Source organism: Orycteropus afer, unplaced genomic scaffold (assembly GCF_000298275.1).
Source record: "Orycteropus afer afer isolate SDZICR_OR568_19922 unplaced genomic scaffold, OryAfe1.0 scaffold00282, whole genome shotgun sequence".
NCBI classification, from domain to species: domain Eukaryota; kingdom Metazoa; phylum Chordata; class Mammalia; order Tubulidentata; family Orycteropodidae; genus Orycteropus; species Orycteropus afer.
This window is the reverse complement of record NW_006921869.1, coordinates 2,348,658-2,364,399: the sequence shown is the minus strand read 5'-3', so window position 1 is coordinate 2,364,399 and position 15,742 is coordinate 2,348,658. Positions and strand designations below refer to the sequence as shown.

General features: G+C 41.6%; 1 protein-coding gene across 1 annotated transcript in view; it reads right to left on the bottom strand.

Moving 5' to 3' along the window:
- Positions 1 to 15,742, bottom strand: part of XPC (XPC complex subunit, DNA damage recognition and repair factor) — an 85,032-nt gene that overhangs the window by 35,514 nt on the left and 33,776 nt on the right. Inside the window, exons 8-11 of the mRNA XM_007950602.1 lie at positions 10,835 to 10,924; positions 9,115 to 9,987; positions 7,582 to 7,742; positions 1,452 to 1,533 (exon numbers count right to left, since the gene is read on the bottom strand). Coding sequence (XP_007948793.1) covers positions 1,452 to 1,533; positions 7,582 to 7,742; positions 9,115 to 9,987; positions 10,835 to 10,924 — 1,206 coding nt within the window. The remainder of the gene's footprint in view (positions 1 to 1,451; positions 1,534 to 7,581; positions 7,743 to 9,114; positions 9,988 to 10,834; positions 10,925 to 15,742) is intronic.

Here is a 15,742-nt window from a genome sequence, read left to right as displayed (position 1 = left end):
AACATCGGCGTGCATATATCTGTTCTTGTTATGGCTCTCACTTCTTTAGGGTATATACCTAGTAATGGGATGGCTGGGTCAAATGGTATTTGCATTCTTTGGACTGTTTTTATGTATCTCTGCTTTTCCTCACTCTTCTTTGCTCCAGATTAAGAAGGACCAATAGCTGCATCTTAGATGGTCACCTGCAAGCTTTTAAGATCCCAGTTGCTACTCACTTAAGTAAGATGTAGAACAGTATTTCTGAATACACTCTTCAGTCAACTGAGCTTGATATCCCCCATAACCATGGTTCCTAGCCCACAGGCCCAGCGACTCACTCCTTCAAGGTGCTTAGCTGTGGCTAAGAAGTTATCCTAAGTTTATGCATTAGCATTTTTATAGCATATACAAATACATATGTAGGAATATTGTTGTTTAGTTATTATTATTGCCTTTTATTTTATCTTTATAAATCCAATCTTTGAACATCTATCTACAAGTGAACATCTAAGAATGACAACATCAGCAAATTACATGCTGCAACACTGTGTGTAGTACATATTATTAACAATAACATGTAAAACAAAACAAAAATAAGATGGTAGTGCAGTTTGTTAGAACTTGAAATTTTGTAAGCTGAACACAACTTTACCAAGTTCTTGTCTCTCATGTACAAATAACATAACTGAGTGTAGCAGCAGAGTGTGAGGGAGAAAACCCTGGAATGAGGCAGGGCCCACAATTCTTGCCTGGCTCTGCCACCTTACTGACTGAGAGGCCTTGGACAAGTCTCTTTCCCTTTCTCAGTTCCTGTTTCCTCATCTGTGAAATGGGTATCATAATGACAATGCCTATGGTTGCTGAGACTCCATTAACATGAAAAACATACAATATACTTGATGAATCATCAAACAAAAGGGATAATTATGATTGGTAAGTATGTTTACACAATGCAGGGCTTTGGCTTCTTCTTCTTGTTGTTATGTGCCGTCGAGTCAGCCCTGACTCATAGCGACCCCTGCTTGGGTTTCCGAGGCGTTATCACTACGGAAGAAGATTGCCCAACCTTTCTTCTGAGGAGTGGCTGGAGGGTTTCAACCACCAGCCTTCTGGTTAGCAGTCAAGTGCTCTTTAGGCACTATGCTACCAGAGCTCCTTTGGGTTCTTAGCACGATCCAGTAATATAGTTCCAATCTACAGGGCCTTTATGCACCCAACTGAAGGCTGAATTTTGGTCTAGATTTCTTGCAAGCTCTGGAAGATCCATCCCTTACAAATTTCTCATTAATAAGTCAATTTAAATGCTTGTTTCTTCTTCAAATCTTCTTCAAGCCAGCAAAGCCAGCCATCTCTGAATCTCTGTCCTAAGTAAGCACTTACTAAGGAGTTCTTAGTTACCCTCCCCTGCCCTCTGCTCCTTCACTCAGCTTTAGTGCAGAACTCCTCAAGTACCCCCCAGTTCTGGTTACCTTGTAGGGTACTTCTCCCAGCCTCACCACTCTTGCTTGTTTCAGCCATGTGTCCCTGGAGTGCAGGGTGTGCACACAGTCCCTAGAGGAGCGAACACAGGGAGACAAAGGACAAACTCAGTTCATGTTCCACCTGATAGGCGGTGCTATGCACAGGTCTGCAGAACAGAGGTTCTTTATCATCCTGTGATGGAAAGAAGGAAGGAAGCTCAGCCCTACTGACTCTCCCCAAGCTCTGCCTCACAGCCAGGAGGAGGTTCTGCTCATAAAGCACCCAGAGGATCTGGGTCAGGCAGATCGCCTCTAACTGTGACTTCCTGTCTTTTTGAGGGGTCTGCGTCCTCTTAGGATTTCTAAGTTAATTGGAGTTACTTTATCTGCCACTTCATGTCTTGCCTTTGCCCATTCTCCCCTTCCTAGGTTTTTCTCTCCTCTACTGCCCAAGGCCTACAGAGGCGTAAGTCAATTTCCTCCCAGAAGGCCTGGTGCGAGTCTGGTCTAGGGTTAAACACCAGGGACAGGAGACAAGTGACCAGAGAAGGAGAAAATCAACTCCAAAAAAGATTACATAGAATCAAGTTACAATCAGTTAATATAACGATTACACATAAATGGAATAGTCAGTTTGTGGCAGCCTGCAATGATGGGCAAGATCCTGTGGCTTTATTCTCCTACCAGAGATAAGAGCTCTGGTGGAATAGTGCCTAAGGCATTTGACTGTTAACCAGAATGTTGGTGGTTCAAACCCACCAGAAAGAAGAAGGGACAATCTACATCTGTAAGGATTTACTGCCTGGGAAACCCAATGGAGGTCGCTACTAGAGCAAAGAGCTAACCCACTGTAACAGTGATGTGGTGGCCTCAGAGGACCTTAACTTCATGAGGAGGAGGGAAGAATCACTATCAGCATCCACAGCCCAAGGCTGATTACTATGAGGTGAGGTCAGACATACCACCTTTTTAACAATCCTAACACCAATCACTCCTCCCATGGCACCCTCTACTTCTCTGCTGGGTTCAATGATTAGCTGCAATGCCACACAGAACTCACAGCTACACTCACAGATATGGGGTTTACTGGGAAATTAACAGGTAACAATTCAGGATCAAGAAAGCTATAGGATACATCTTTGATCAGGACAGCCTCTTCTTAGCCATGCCTGCAGGCAGACCTTGCTATGGCCCTCGAGTCCCTTGGCCTGCCCAATGTCCTGCTTGGGCAAGGGTTACAAAGTTCTTCAGCTCTGCCAATAAATGCCCGGGGCAACCCACTCTGCCCAGAAGCCTCCTGCCCTTAGTCACTCAGCTCTTTCACTCTGTGGGTCAGATCCAAGTCAACAGCAGTAAGTTTGGTTTTGGTTTGGGATAGCAAAACTGATCAATCCTCTCTTTAGTGTTCAATACACCTTACTTGAATGGTCCCACCCCCAAAGGGTACCTAGCATCTTTTACCTGCTACTATTAGCAGGTTGTCCAATCACCTTGGTGGGCCACAAGCACATTATTTATACAGTTCCACCCAATCTTTTTGTGGGAGTTACAAAACCATGGCTAGAAAGACTATATCAGTAACAATCCATTGCACTGCACCCAGAGTTGCACAATTCTATTTTCCAATGAGTTTCAACTTCTTCCCTTACCAAGCCTTCTCCTTTGCTTACTGAGCATTCTTTAACAGGTCATGTTCCTATCTTCTTTAGTCTGAATCCCTAAATTCTGTCCAGAGAGAGAAGCTCCAATAAGTAAGGGTTCTAAGGTTCCCGAGTGCAGAAATCAGGACCTTTCCAAATTATACCAGTCTGAATCTCAACATAGTTCAATGGATATGGGTCCAAGCTTGTTTAGCTGAGTGATCCTGAATAAGGCACTTAAGTTCCCAAGCCTCAGTATTCTCCTTCCTTCTTTTCACAAGGGTGCTGGAAGAACCAAACGCTCTCTAAATGCTGAAGCTGGGCTTCTTTATCAACAGAATTACTTTATTACAGCTCCACCCCCACACTTCCATGGACAGCAAACATCTTTGACTGTCTAAAGGAGTAATCATATCACAAGGATGGTCTTCAGAGGACTCCTCAAGACTACTGCCCTGAGATACTCTTCAAACCCTGAACCAAAATTTACCCGAGGTCACCTTATAGCTAACTAACAAACAGGCTCAAAAGATATCACCCGTAAATACTGTGCTCCTTTAAAAAGTTACCTATTGATAAATACATACAATGGCATACTACTCAGCCAGTAGGAGAAATGAAGTCTTGCTACATGCTAAAGTATGGATGGAGCTTGAAGACATTATGCTGAGTGAAATAAGCCAATCACAAAAGAACAAATACTACATGATCTCACATACAAAAAGACAAGAAAAGGCAGATGTATAGAGACCAAGTTTACCTGGTACAGGAGGAAGGTCGAAAAGGGGGTTAATGTAATTGATGTCAGAAAAATGTACACCTGTAAAAAGTTGAATTGGCAAAAATTATGTGATATATGTACAACAATTAAAAAAAAAAAAAAAAAAGAGTAGCTGCTAAAGCTGCTTGTGTATGACCAAACACCTCAAGGGATTTCTTCCTTAGTTTGGAAATTCAGTGTTATGGTTTCATGGGACATCTCAGCTAACTGACCTAATAACATGTTTGTTGTTGTTATTGTTATGTGCCGTTGAGTCAGATCCAACACATAGCGACCATTCCTTGGGTTTCCGAGGCAGCATCACCACGGAAGTAGATTGCCCAACCTTCCTTCCAAGGAGTGGCTGGTGGGTTTGAACCGCCAGTGTCCTGTTAGCAGTCAAGTGCCTTAGGCACTATGCTACCATAGCTCCCAATAACATGTTTAGTGCTTCTGTTCTACCTCCTAGTTCATCAAATAGTGTCTGGGGTCTGAAAAGCATGCAAGTGGCCATCCACGGCACAGCAATTGAGAAGGAGTCAGGAATAGGAGAATATGGAACATGTACCTAACTGTCTCCATGAATAACTGCCCTCCTTTGCCATGAGACCAAAAGAACTGGATGGTACCCGACTACTATTACTGAATATTTTGGTCAAAAATTCCATAGAAGAATCCTGACCAAAAGAGGGAAAATAAAGAACAGAATTTCACATTCTCATAGACTCTATAGACTTTCTGGAGCCATGGAGGGTAGATAAACCCCTAAAACTATTGCCCTGAGACAATCTTTAAACCTTAAACCAAAAACATCCCTTGAAGTCATCTTAAAATTAAAAAAAAAAAAAGAGCTCTGACAGCATAGTGCCTAAGGCATTTGACTGCTAACCAGAAGGCTGATGGTTCAAACCCACCAGCCACTCCTGGGAAGGAAGACTGGGCAATCTACTTCTGCAGATATTGTCTTGGAAACCCAAGGAGGGGTCACTATGAGTCGGATCCGACTTGACGGCAGTGAGTTTGGTTTTGGTTGTGAGCATGATGGTCTTTTAAGAAATATCTATATTGTTGTCAGTGAAGACAAACATGGATATATGGATGGATAGATGGGTGGACAGGCTGAACTATTAGGTATGTCTTTGAAATGGGGAGTGTATCCAAGAACATACATAAGGTTGGCAGACAATGGTCCTATAAGTTTATGTGAATGATCAGAATTCCCAGGTGTATAGTAGAGTTGACAAGGGGAAGGTTGTGGTCACTGCTTGGTCACAGCCAGCTATCCAGAGGGACAGATTAGTTGAACCTGTAGGCTTGGGTCCTTAGTCGCAGGGGACATCAAGCTCAATTGGCATAACATACTATATAAAACATTGTTCCACCTCCTACTTTGGCAAGTAGCGACTGGGATCTTAAAAGCTAGCAAGCTGCCATCTAGTTGCAATGACGGGTCTCTCCTTGTCCAGAGCAAAAAAGAATGAAGAAAACCAAAATTCATGGAAACAATTAATCCTAGTGACTGGTACACCATCTGATCTGCAGCCTATACGACTATGAGACCAGAAGAACTAGACGGTACCCGGCTACCACTGACATCCACTTGGAAGGGGATCTATGTAACAGATCCTTGACAGAGAGGGAGAACAATGTGGAACAAAATTCAAAGTCATTTGGAGAAAAAAAAAAAAATGTGGGTACCAGGTTTGCTGGTCCGATAGAGTCTGGTGGAACCATTGAGACTATGGCCCCTAGCTGCCCTTCAGGTCTGGATTGAACCCACACCTGTGGTTTCCAGCCAAACAGAAGACAGGCATATGAGTTGAACATTTACCTGAGGTAGATACACTCCTTGGAGAGAACAATCATTGGGGAAGGAGGGGTTGCTTTTGTCCGGGGGGCCGGTTCGGGGGGCGGGGTCGTTTGGGGGATAGACACTGGGAAGAGGTAACTATGGGGAGGAAGTGGGAGGGGAACTGTTGCATTGTGGTAAACTGTGGTCAATGTCATGAGACAAAGTATATGTAAACTGCTGTATGGAAAGTGAATTTGCTCTGTAAATCTTCACCCAAATCACAATAATAATAAAAAAAAGAAATATCTATATTGGATCAACTTGACAGCAATAACTCAAAAGATTACATAGGAACCTTACGGAGAAATGAGTTTATATTAATGAGGGAGGTTCAACTCACAAAAGAGGGTAAACATGGTTGTACAACTTAAAAAATGTAATTAATGTTAGTAACCTGTATACATACAAACTGTTGAACTGGTATATATCGCTGTGTATATTCTCAACAACAACAAAATAAATAAAATTTAGAAAAAAAACACCTATATAAGACCAAATGGTCAACAGTTTCTTTAATACAAAGATGAGAATGTAAGAAGGCAGGGAAACTACATTAATGGAAATGGAACTACCACAATGGAAACAATGAGAATGTTCATGCATTGTGAAGAATGCAACCAATGTCACTGAACAATTTGTATAGAAATTATTTAATGGGAACCTAAACTGCTGTGTAAACCTTCATTGAAAACATATTATTAAAAACAACAACAAAATAAGTTTTAATTTCTTCTCTATATCCCCTTGTGTTTCTCTTATATATGGCCTTTCTAGTCTTGAGTTTATAATTCTGCCAAAATGACTGGCTAGGCCACAATCCTGCAAAAGGATTGGCTAGTTTACTATGCAAATTTAGAGTGACTGTAGTCTACTGAGGGGATTGGTCAGTTGTGGTCTGGCTGGGAGGGCCATGCCTTGAAAGTTAATATAAGGGCCAATCCCACAGAGATTGGAAGAGTCCTCTCTGGCATTAAGTAGAACCCAGAATAGAGTATGTTTTTTGGACCTGGAGTCTCTGCGCTGAGAACATCCTAGATTCAGAAGAGAAAGCTGGAACACTGAAGATGATGTGAGATGGTGAGAAAAGGCAGCAAAGCACAGCAGAGCCCAGTGGTAGAGAAATTACAGTACCAGTACAAGTGTGAACCAGGAGACCAGTGCAAAGTGACTGCAGTGGGCTTGCTGGCCCGTGGAGTGAGAGAGCTGACTGCCTTTGGACAGGATGCTTGCTAATGGAGTGGGGTGACTCCAGGCACTTGTTGGTAGAGCTAAAGAGCTATAACCCTTGTCTGAACAGGGCAGAGGCCTAGGGAAAGTCTTATCAGCTGACACAGCCAAGAGAAAGGCCGCCTACCTGAGGGGATGGCTGAGAAGAGGCTTAGAGTGTCTTGGTTGGAAGATGTCCTCCGTGAAGAACCCTAACAACCATCCTGAGTTGTATTCTGTTACTTCCAAATTAATCCTGATCCCAAGTTGTAGTCTGCTATTCCCTAATAAACCATATAATCCTGAGTATGGTCTGTGAATTCTACATGGCCATTGCAATGAATTATTGAACCCAGCAGAAAAGTAGAGAGTGCTGTCGGGGAGGACAGCTGGTGTCAGAAATTGTGAAAATGTTGGAGAGGGAAACTATGTTTCACCTCCAACTCACAGGAATGAGCTTTGTGCTGATCTTGATTTTCATTCTTCCTCCTGAATACAGACAGGCCCTGATGCTAGATTACACCACCTCTCCCCTATAACAGCACAAGCACACACTAGAGCTCATCCTTGATGCTGCTGTGGACAAATGAAATGTGCTCATCCAGCCCCTTATCAAGAATGAAGGCTACTAATTCTAGGCAACCATATAGCCCACAAGGCCACCTGGGCTGCCTCACTCACCTGGAGTAGACAGCTTCTCCACGACAGTACCCAAGGATAGCAGCTGTCTCAGGGTAGATGGCCTCATATTTCAGGAGATGCCTCTTGAGGGCATAAAGAGGGTGGTTCTTATATGTGCCAATGGCAGTGGGCAAAGGCTGGTCCAGATGTTTTGCCTGAAACTGCAAAGGCCAGATAACGATGAATGTGCTATTTAGAAGAGGAAGTAAGGGCTGCAGTGGACAATGCTTGGATCGACTTGTTCTGATAATAGATGGTGGAGCAGAGGTCTCATGAACACTAATAACCTTGTAACACTGCATTTGTAGTTGTGGCTATTAAGCAGGTTTTAGATAAACCAAAAGCTATGAAGAGTCAAGTAAGTTTATGGCTTACTGCAACGCCATATAACCTATTCTCATCCTCTTAGACAACTTAACCAGCCTAGCAGTTAGTGTCTGCTCTTCTAAAGGTTTTCAATGAAGAAAAATACATAGCTTTCTCCAGTAAGGAAATCTGACTCAATCTTACTTCACTATATCGTAATGCAAGTTTACCTAATCCAGCTTTCAGAGGAAACTGAGAAAAGGTTTTAGCATTTTGTGACTTTTCTCTTAGTCACCTTAAGGAATATAAAAGCCTTAGGCACTATGCCACCAGAGCTCCCTAGTACTTCTTTAAGGATTCTGTTTCTCAGAAGTTAATTCCATTTCTATAATTCAGAACCTGTTCAAAAAGGTACCTTCAGCTTCCCCTTAGCATCTTTTCAAAAACCCACAACAGATCAGTAAGGACTCAATGTCGAGTAGCTGAAAGTACAAGAGGACTCTCTGAACACTGTTTGCCCTGATACATACTTTAATTATGCTAGTAACAGTAATATATGCATAATTTCTATTTAATATATCATTTCTAAATAAAAACAACCCAAAACACTCCCAGAGCAAACTCTCAATGTGGGATGAATTAGCCTTCTGCAGATCTGGGCATGTTCCCATGTAGAAATGCTAAGCTCCCACAGAAACACAAAGGTGGTGGACAGGAAACTCCGCCGTGTTCCTGACAGCAATAGTCAGGTCTAGGATCCAGTAACCAGACACCTTATGCTGTGGAAGTTTCTACTTTCCAGTGTGCCTTCTCAACAGATTGATCTTATTGCCTCATTCCAAGTCCCTTCTTTCCCAGAGATAAGCGTTCTGTTTGAGTAGAGAAGGGGATAATAATTAATGAGCTATTCCTTCTTTCACTTAGTATGAGGTACATGACTTACATAAAGTATTTTAAAGCTCCAAATTTATAACTAAGCAATAACTAAAAGTACACAGGCTTCAAAGCCAGAAACACCTTGGTTCAAATACCACACCAGTTAATCTCAGATCCTCAATTTTATTACTGGTAAAATTAAGACTACTTTATAGTTGTGTTGTGGTAATCAAATGAAGCAACACATTAAAAATACTCAACATTGTGCCAGACACATATGAGGTGCACAAAAATGGGAGTAATTTCATTAATCTGATTGGGTCTTCAAGTCCCTGGCAGCCAAGGCCTTACCTCCAATTCTTCCTTCTTTTCTCTATCCACAAATGGGCTCTGGTATGGCCTCAAGGTTTCAGCCCACCACTTGGCATCAACCCTGCACTTGCGGGTCGCTGTCATCCAGGCTGGGTCGTACCTCTGCGTGACATCCCGTACCCAACCATCATTGTCAATGCCCACGACGTAGGTCATGGGCTTGGTGGCATATTTGTAACAGGTCAGGGGCTGGCCCACCACACCGTGCACACAGTCTACACATATCCACTTTTCCTCCTGCTCACAGAACACCTCTAGCCACTGGTCGACACCAGTTGCTTTCCCTCCTTCCACCTCCTTACCACCACTGGGAATTTTCTCACTTCTCTTGTTGCTTGAAGAGCTTGAGGATGCTGTTGGGGGATTGGGATAGCTTCTATGCCAGGTCTGGGAGTCACTCTTGGACCCTGTCTTTGTTCTCTGAGGAGCTGGAGCCCGCCTCTGCCTTCGAAGGCCTGGGTCAGAATCCTCATCAGATAGAGAATGGCCTTCTCCACCAGAGAGCTCAAAGTCAGAGCTACTGCTGGCCTCGTCACTCCCACTCTCTTCTTTATAAGAAACCCGGGAGGTCACCCTTTGCTCCCGGCCACGCCGCTGTCTCTGGGTCTCCTTCGGCTTTCTTCCTTTGCACTCCTCCTCGCTGGAAGAGGGCTCTCTCTGTTTCTCCCTTCCTGTAGCTGCCTTGCCCCTCTTCCTTTTGGCACTTGGATTGTCAGTGCTTTTAGAAAAGGTTTGTTCTTGTTTAGTTCCTTTGCTGGCCTTTGGTTTGGTTTGGTTTTCTGGAACTTGGCTAGGAGTTTCTGAGGAGCTTCCAGGATTCTCTGTGGACCTCTCCTTGGATGGTTTCTTTCCCTTAAAGAGAATAAGAAATTTTGCTTTTTTTTTTTTTCTTTTCCTCTTTTTATTAATGATATGACAGAGATCCTATAACCTAACAGGCTTACTGGCAGAAGAAACACTGTATGCAAGATGTTCCCTCAGACAGTGACTGGGTATCCTTTAGAGATGGAAGAAAGTATTAGCTAAAATCTGTAGCACCTTAGATAAGGCCAGGATGTAACTCTTTAAACCATAAACTGTAGCACAAAAGAAAGAGCCTGAGATTTAGAAACAGACAAACTTGGGTTCAAATTCCAGTTCTGCCTCTTATTTATTATGTGATTTAGATAAATTATTAACCACTGAGTCTCAATTTCCTCAGCAGTAATATCCACCTGGCACATAGTGCATTTTGCAAACAAATATTAATGGACTTGAGAAAGTTGTAGTTTTGAGACTATAGACATTATTAAAATCAACTTCTGGATTGTCAGGTTTCAGATAATACCAACATTCCTTTTTGTCGGAGCATCTTAACGTTCAGAGTCCTTTACCCATCATCACCCCCCACTGCTTAATGAAGAGAACAGGTACTATCTTACCTATTTTACAGAACAGAAACTAAAGTGCCAAGGAGCTGAGATCATAGGGAGGCCACTATGCATCCAGGAGTCAAATCCCCACACAAAGCTCAGGTTTCTAGATACCCACTCAAGTATTCCCAATCCAAGGTATGTGGAGGGAAGATCAAAAGGATCTAAGCTCCATGAGTAACAACTCTTAAAAATTCTAGTAATCATTGTTTTTGTTTTATTGGAAGTATGATCATTTCTTTCTCCTCCCTGACCAAGTAATCCCCCCTATTTCTCTGGAGGCTCACCTTTGCTGTTGATAACTTCAGAGGAATTGGCTGTAGAGACAACACCAGTCGGGTGAGGAGATGTAGGGCCCGGAGAATCAGTAAAAATATCTGCGATAAAAAAGAATGATATATTTATCCTCAGAAAATAATCAAGGATTTAATTAGCTCAGTCATGTTTGTTGTGGTGCTTGTCTATAACAGAAAAGTTAAACAATCTAAAGACAGGAGACTGAAACCTTCTACATTATTAAAAATGATGCTACAAGGATGTCTTAGCACAAAAATAGGGAAATATTCACCATGTATTCAAAGAGAAGTTTTGTTTAGTTTTTTTTTAAAGGACTGTATGATGTGATTTCATTTTTATATTAAAAAAAAATTATATAAACATGAATATAAGCATACATGAATAGTTGGATAAGGACCTGTAGAGTTGGGTTACAGGTGTTCGCAGGATTTTTTCCCTTTGCTTAGCTATTTTTTCTGATTTTTCTGTATTCAACATGTGTTGCATTTATGATTAAAATAGAATAACAAAATAAAATGTCACTTTGGGAGGAAAAGTAAAAAAGATCATTATCATCAGATTAGGAGCTCTGGTAGCATAGTGCCTAAGGCTAGCCAGAAGGCTGGCGGTTCAAACCCACCAGCCACTCCTCGGAAGGAAGGTTGGGCAATCCTACTTCCGTAGTGATACTGCCTCGGAAACCCAAGGAGGGGTCACTATGAGTTGGGGCTGACTCGATGGCAAATAACAACAACAACAACAACAACATCATCAGATTGCCCAAATCTGTTCCCTGTTTTCCATTCTCCTCACATTGAATCTTTCACCTATAGCTTGCAGTTCTAAAAATTGTCAGCTTTTTTTAATTCTTACTTCTTTTATTATTATTATTATTATTAAATTGTAATTTGGGTGAAACTTTACAGAATAAACAGGTTTTCTATTTGACAATGCATATACATTCTGTTTTGTGACATTTATTGCAGTCTCCACACTGTAACAGCATTCTTCCCACTTCATACTTGTACCCACTCCTTCCCTTTCTTCTTCTTTCCCATCCCCTACTCCTGCCTTCCTAGCATTATCCCTGGGCATATGCTGTCCTCTTGATCTCATAGGCTTAACTGTTCTGATGAGTGAATACCCCCCTGATATTACTGTTCACCTTACAGGGCTATTGTTTGGCTGCCAGTTAACTCATGGGGGTTAAGTTCAGTTCCTAGCTTAAAGGGTATCTAAAGGCAACAGCCTTGGGGTTCTACCAGTCTTCATCAGACCAGTAAGCCTGGTCTTTTTTATGATTGTGAGTTTTGGTCCATATTCTTCCCTATTCTATCCAGCACTTCTTATTGTGATCCCCTTCAAAGTGGTCAGCAGGGAGAGCTGGGCACCATCTAGTTCTTCTGGTCTCAAGGTCATGGAGGCTGGGGTTCATGATTCATGTGCTCAATTAGTCCTTTAGACTGTTTCCACATCTTTGATTTTCTTCACTCTCCTTTGCTCCAGAAAGAGAGAGACCAATAGTTACACCTTAGCTAGCCTCTCAAAAGCTCTTCAGACCCTAGTCACTACTCACCAAAGTAGGACGTAGAGCATTGTCTTTGGTAGACTATGTTATACTGGTTGACCTTAGTGTTCTCCAAGACTATGGTCCTGAGCCTCCATACCCAGTGACTCATTCCCTCAAGGTGCTTGGTTATGACTAAGCCATTTTCATAACTTTGTCCTCTGTGTGTTCTACTATATTCATGGATCTATGTGCAGCACATAAAAATACATAGGTAGAGATAGCCTCTGTTAAACCAATGTATGTATATTTTATTATTACTGTTTTTTTTTAAAATTGTGCTTTTGGTGCAAATTTACAACGTAAATTTGTTTTATATCCAACAGCTCATGCACATTTGCTTTCACACCCCAATTACCATCCCAACTGTAAAAAACTCTCTTGCCCTCCCCTTCCTGTGATTACCACCTTCCTGTGTCCTTCTTAACTATGCATTCTTGCCTGCCCAGCTTTCCCTCTATGTAAATGCTGTCCTGCTGGTGTCTCATGGCTGATTGATCTAAGGGATGCATCTCTCTAGAGTAGGTGGGTGCACTGCCCCAGGGTAGGTAGGTGTTCTACATGTAGGTCTTTCTACTATTGGGCTGAGAGCCAATCCATGGAAGTGAGTCCATTTCTAGGCTCAAAGAGTAACCCAGAGCCATAGTGTCAGGGATTTCACCAGTCTCTATCTGACCAGTAATTCTGGTCATTTTTGTGTTTTTGAATTTTTTCCACATTTTTCCTCCCAATCTATCCAGGATCTCCAGTTTTGATCTGTTTCCAAGTAGTTGGCATTGGTAGCCAGGCACCATCTAATTCTTCTGGTCTCTGGGTCATGAAGGCTGAGGTCCTCATGGTTCATCTTATCCTTGGACTAACTGTTTCCATATGCCTTTGATTTTCTTCCTTCTTCGTTTCAGATGAGAGGAGATCAATAGTTGCATCTTAGATGGCCATGCAAAAGTTTTTAAGACCCCAGTCACTGCTTACCAAAGTCAAACCTGTATATAAATTTGTGGGTATAGTCCCATTTGTTTTCCCATGCCTGTTCAGAATGAATATCTATGCATCCACATGAAAATTACTATTAAATTGCTGTAATTTGTATTCACTTGTGCTACCTTTTCAGAAGGAAGATTGGGCAATCTACTTGTGTAAAGATACCACGTCAGAAACCCAAGGAGGGGTCGCTATGAGTCCAATCAACTCAATGGCAGTGAGTTTGGTTTTGGGTTTTTTTAGTTGTTATCTTTAACCCTTGTGCTCCTTCCTGTGTCTTCCACTGCCTCGATAAAAATTCTGTTAATATTTAAGGATAGGAGCTTCATCAGGGGAATTAAAATAGCAATGGTGTAATGTGTTTGAGCAAGATCTTCCTTTAGAGATCGCATGGTCCTTATATTTCTCATTAATTTCTACAGTACTGTTGTGAGAAAGACAATCAGAAACTGGAAGATAGATGTTCTGTAAAAAGTCATGTGATGATGAGGAAAATAATTACTTTTGCCTTGTTTCTCCTGGGATTAAAAATAGGGAGTGAGGAGAGGGGATGGGAAAACATCAAAGAAACCAAACTTGAGTGACCCTTTATAAAATTCTTAACTAGCTCCTCTTCAAAACTGTCAAGGTTATGAAAGAAAAGGAAAGACCAAGAAACTCATAGATTAGAAGATACTAAGGAGACATGATGACAATAAATTCAATGTAGTATCCTGGGTTGGATCATGGAACCAAAAACAGACATCAGTGGGAAAACTTGGAAAATCCAAATAATGTCTGTACATTAGTTGATAGTGTTGTGTCATTATTAATTTCTAGGTTTAGCATGTTTAGTACCACATAGGAGCACAGTTTTAGAAGTTCAAGTAACTGGGTATTCATCATTACCTGAGTGACTTCTCTAAGCCTAAATTTCTTCTTCTATAATAAACCCTGCTGTCTTTCTCAAAGGAGCTCTGGTGGCATAGTGCCTAAAGCATCTGACTGCTAACCAGAAGGTTGGCAGTTAAAACCTACCAGCCACTCTGCGGAAGGACGACGGGGTAGTCTACTTCCATAAAGATTTACTGCCTCAGAAACCCAAAGGGGGTCGTTAAGAGTTGGAATCGACTTCATGGCATGAGTTTGGTTTTTTTGTTTTTTTTTTTTGGTGTCTTTCTCAGAGTGCTACAGGGAGGTTTAAATAAAATAATGTATGCAATAATGTGCCGGAAACAGTCTACAGGAAGAAAACTATGGGACCTAATCTTTTGTAGAAATAAGATAAAGAATCCAACAAATGCACAAAGAAAACAAAACCGATAAATGGGATCTCATAAAAACTTAGGCTTGTCAAAAGATGTGAAAAGACAATCTTCAGACTGGAAAAAAATCTTTGGAAATGATTTATCCATTAAGGGTCCAATCGCTAAGATTTATAGAGAACTGCAACAACTCAACAATAAAACACACACATACATACACACACAGCCATCAAGTCGGATCCAACTCATAGTGACCCCTTCTTGGGTTTCTGAGGCAGTATCATTATGGAAATAGATTGCCCAACCTTCCTTCCGAGGAGTGGCTGGTGGGTTAAGACAACCTAATTACAAGGCTGCAAATTTTTACACAAGTAGATTGCCTCATCCTTTCATGGGCTTGAACCACTAACCTTCTGGTTAGCAGCCAAATGCTTTACCCACTACTCCACCAGAGCTCCTTAATACTAGTGCTATACCCTAAAATAATTTCACAAACAGACATATGCACACCTATGTTCATTGCTGCTTTTTTGACAACAGCAAATAAATGGAAACAAATTGTCTAGTGAGATGAATGGATATGCAAACTGTGGTACATACACAAAATGGAATACCACACAACTATGAAGAACAATGATGAGCACATGAAACATATCAGAATATGGACAGACTGGAGGACATAATGTGAAGTGAAAGAAGTCAAGCACATAAGGACGAATATTGTATGACTCTTCTTTTATAAAAAGAGTTATAGTGCCACCAGAGCTCCCTTATAAAAAGACAAGAGTAGATAAACATATTGAGACTGTCTCATCTCTTGCCCACAGAATGGCTGGAGTTCAATCCACCAACCTTTTGGTCAGAAGCCAAATGCCTTAACCACTGTACCACCACAGGAGCTCCTTGAAAGTATCTATAGGTACATGTAGATGCAAACATGTAGGTACAGGCACATATATTCATTTAAGACAAATACAGATAGTCCTTTGACCTAACCTAACACTTTTCTACACTGGTTCTCTGCACTTGACCATAGTTTCATAGAACTCAGTCAACTGGCATAACATAGTTCATAAAAATCATGATTTGCATTCTAGTGAAATGAGTAGCATCTGGGGTCTTGCAAT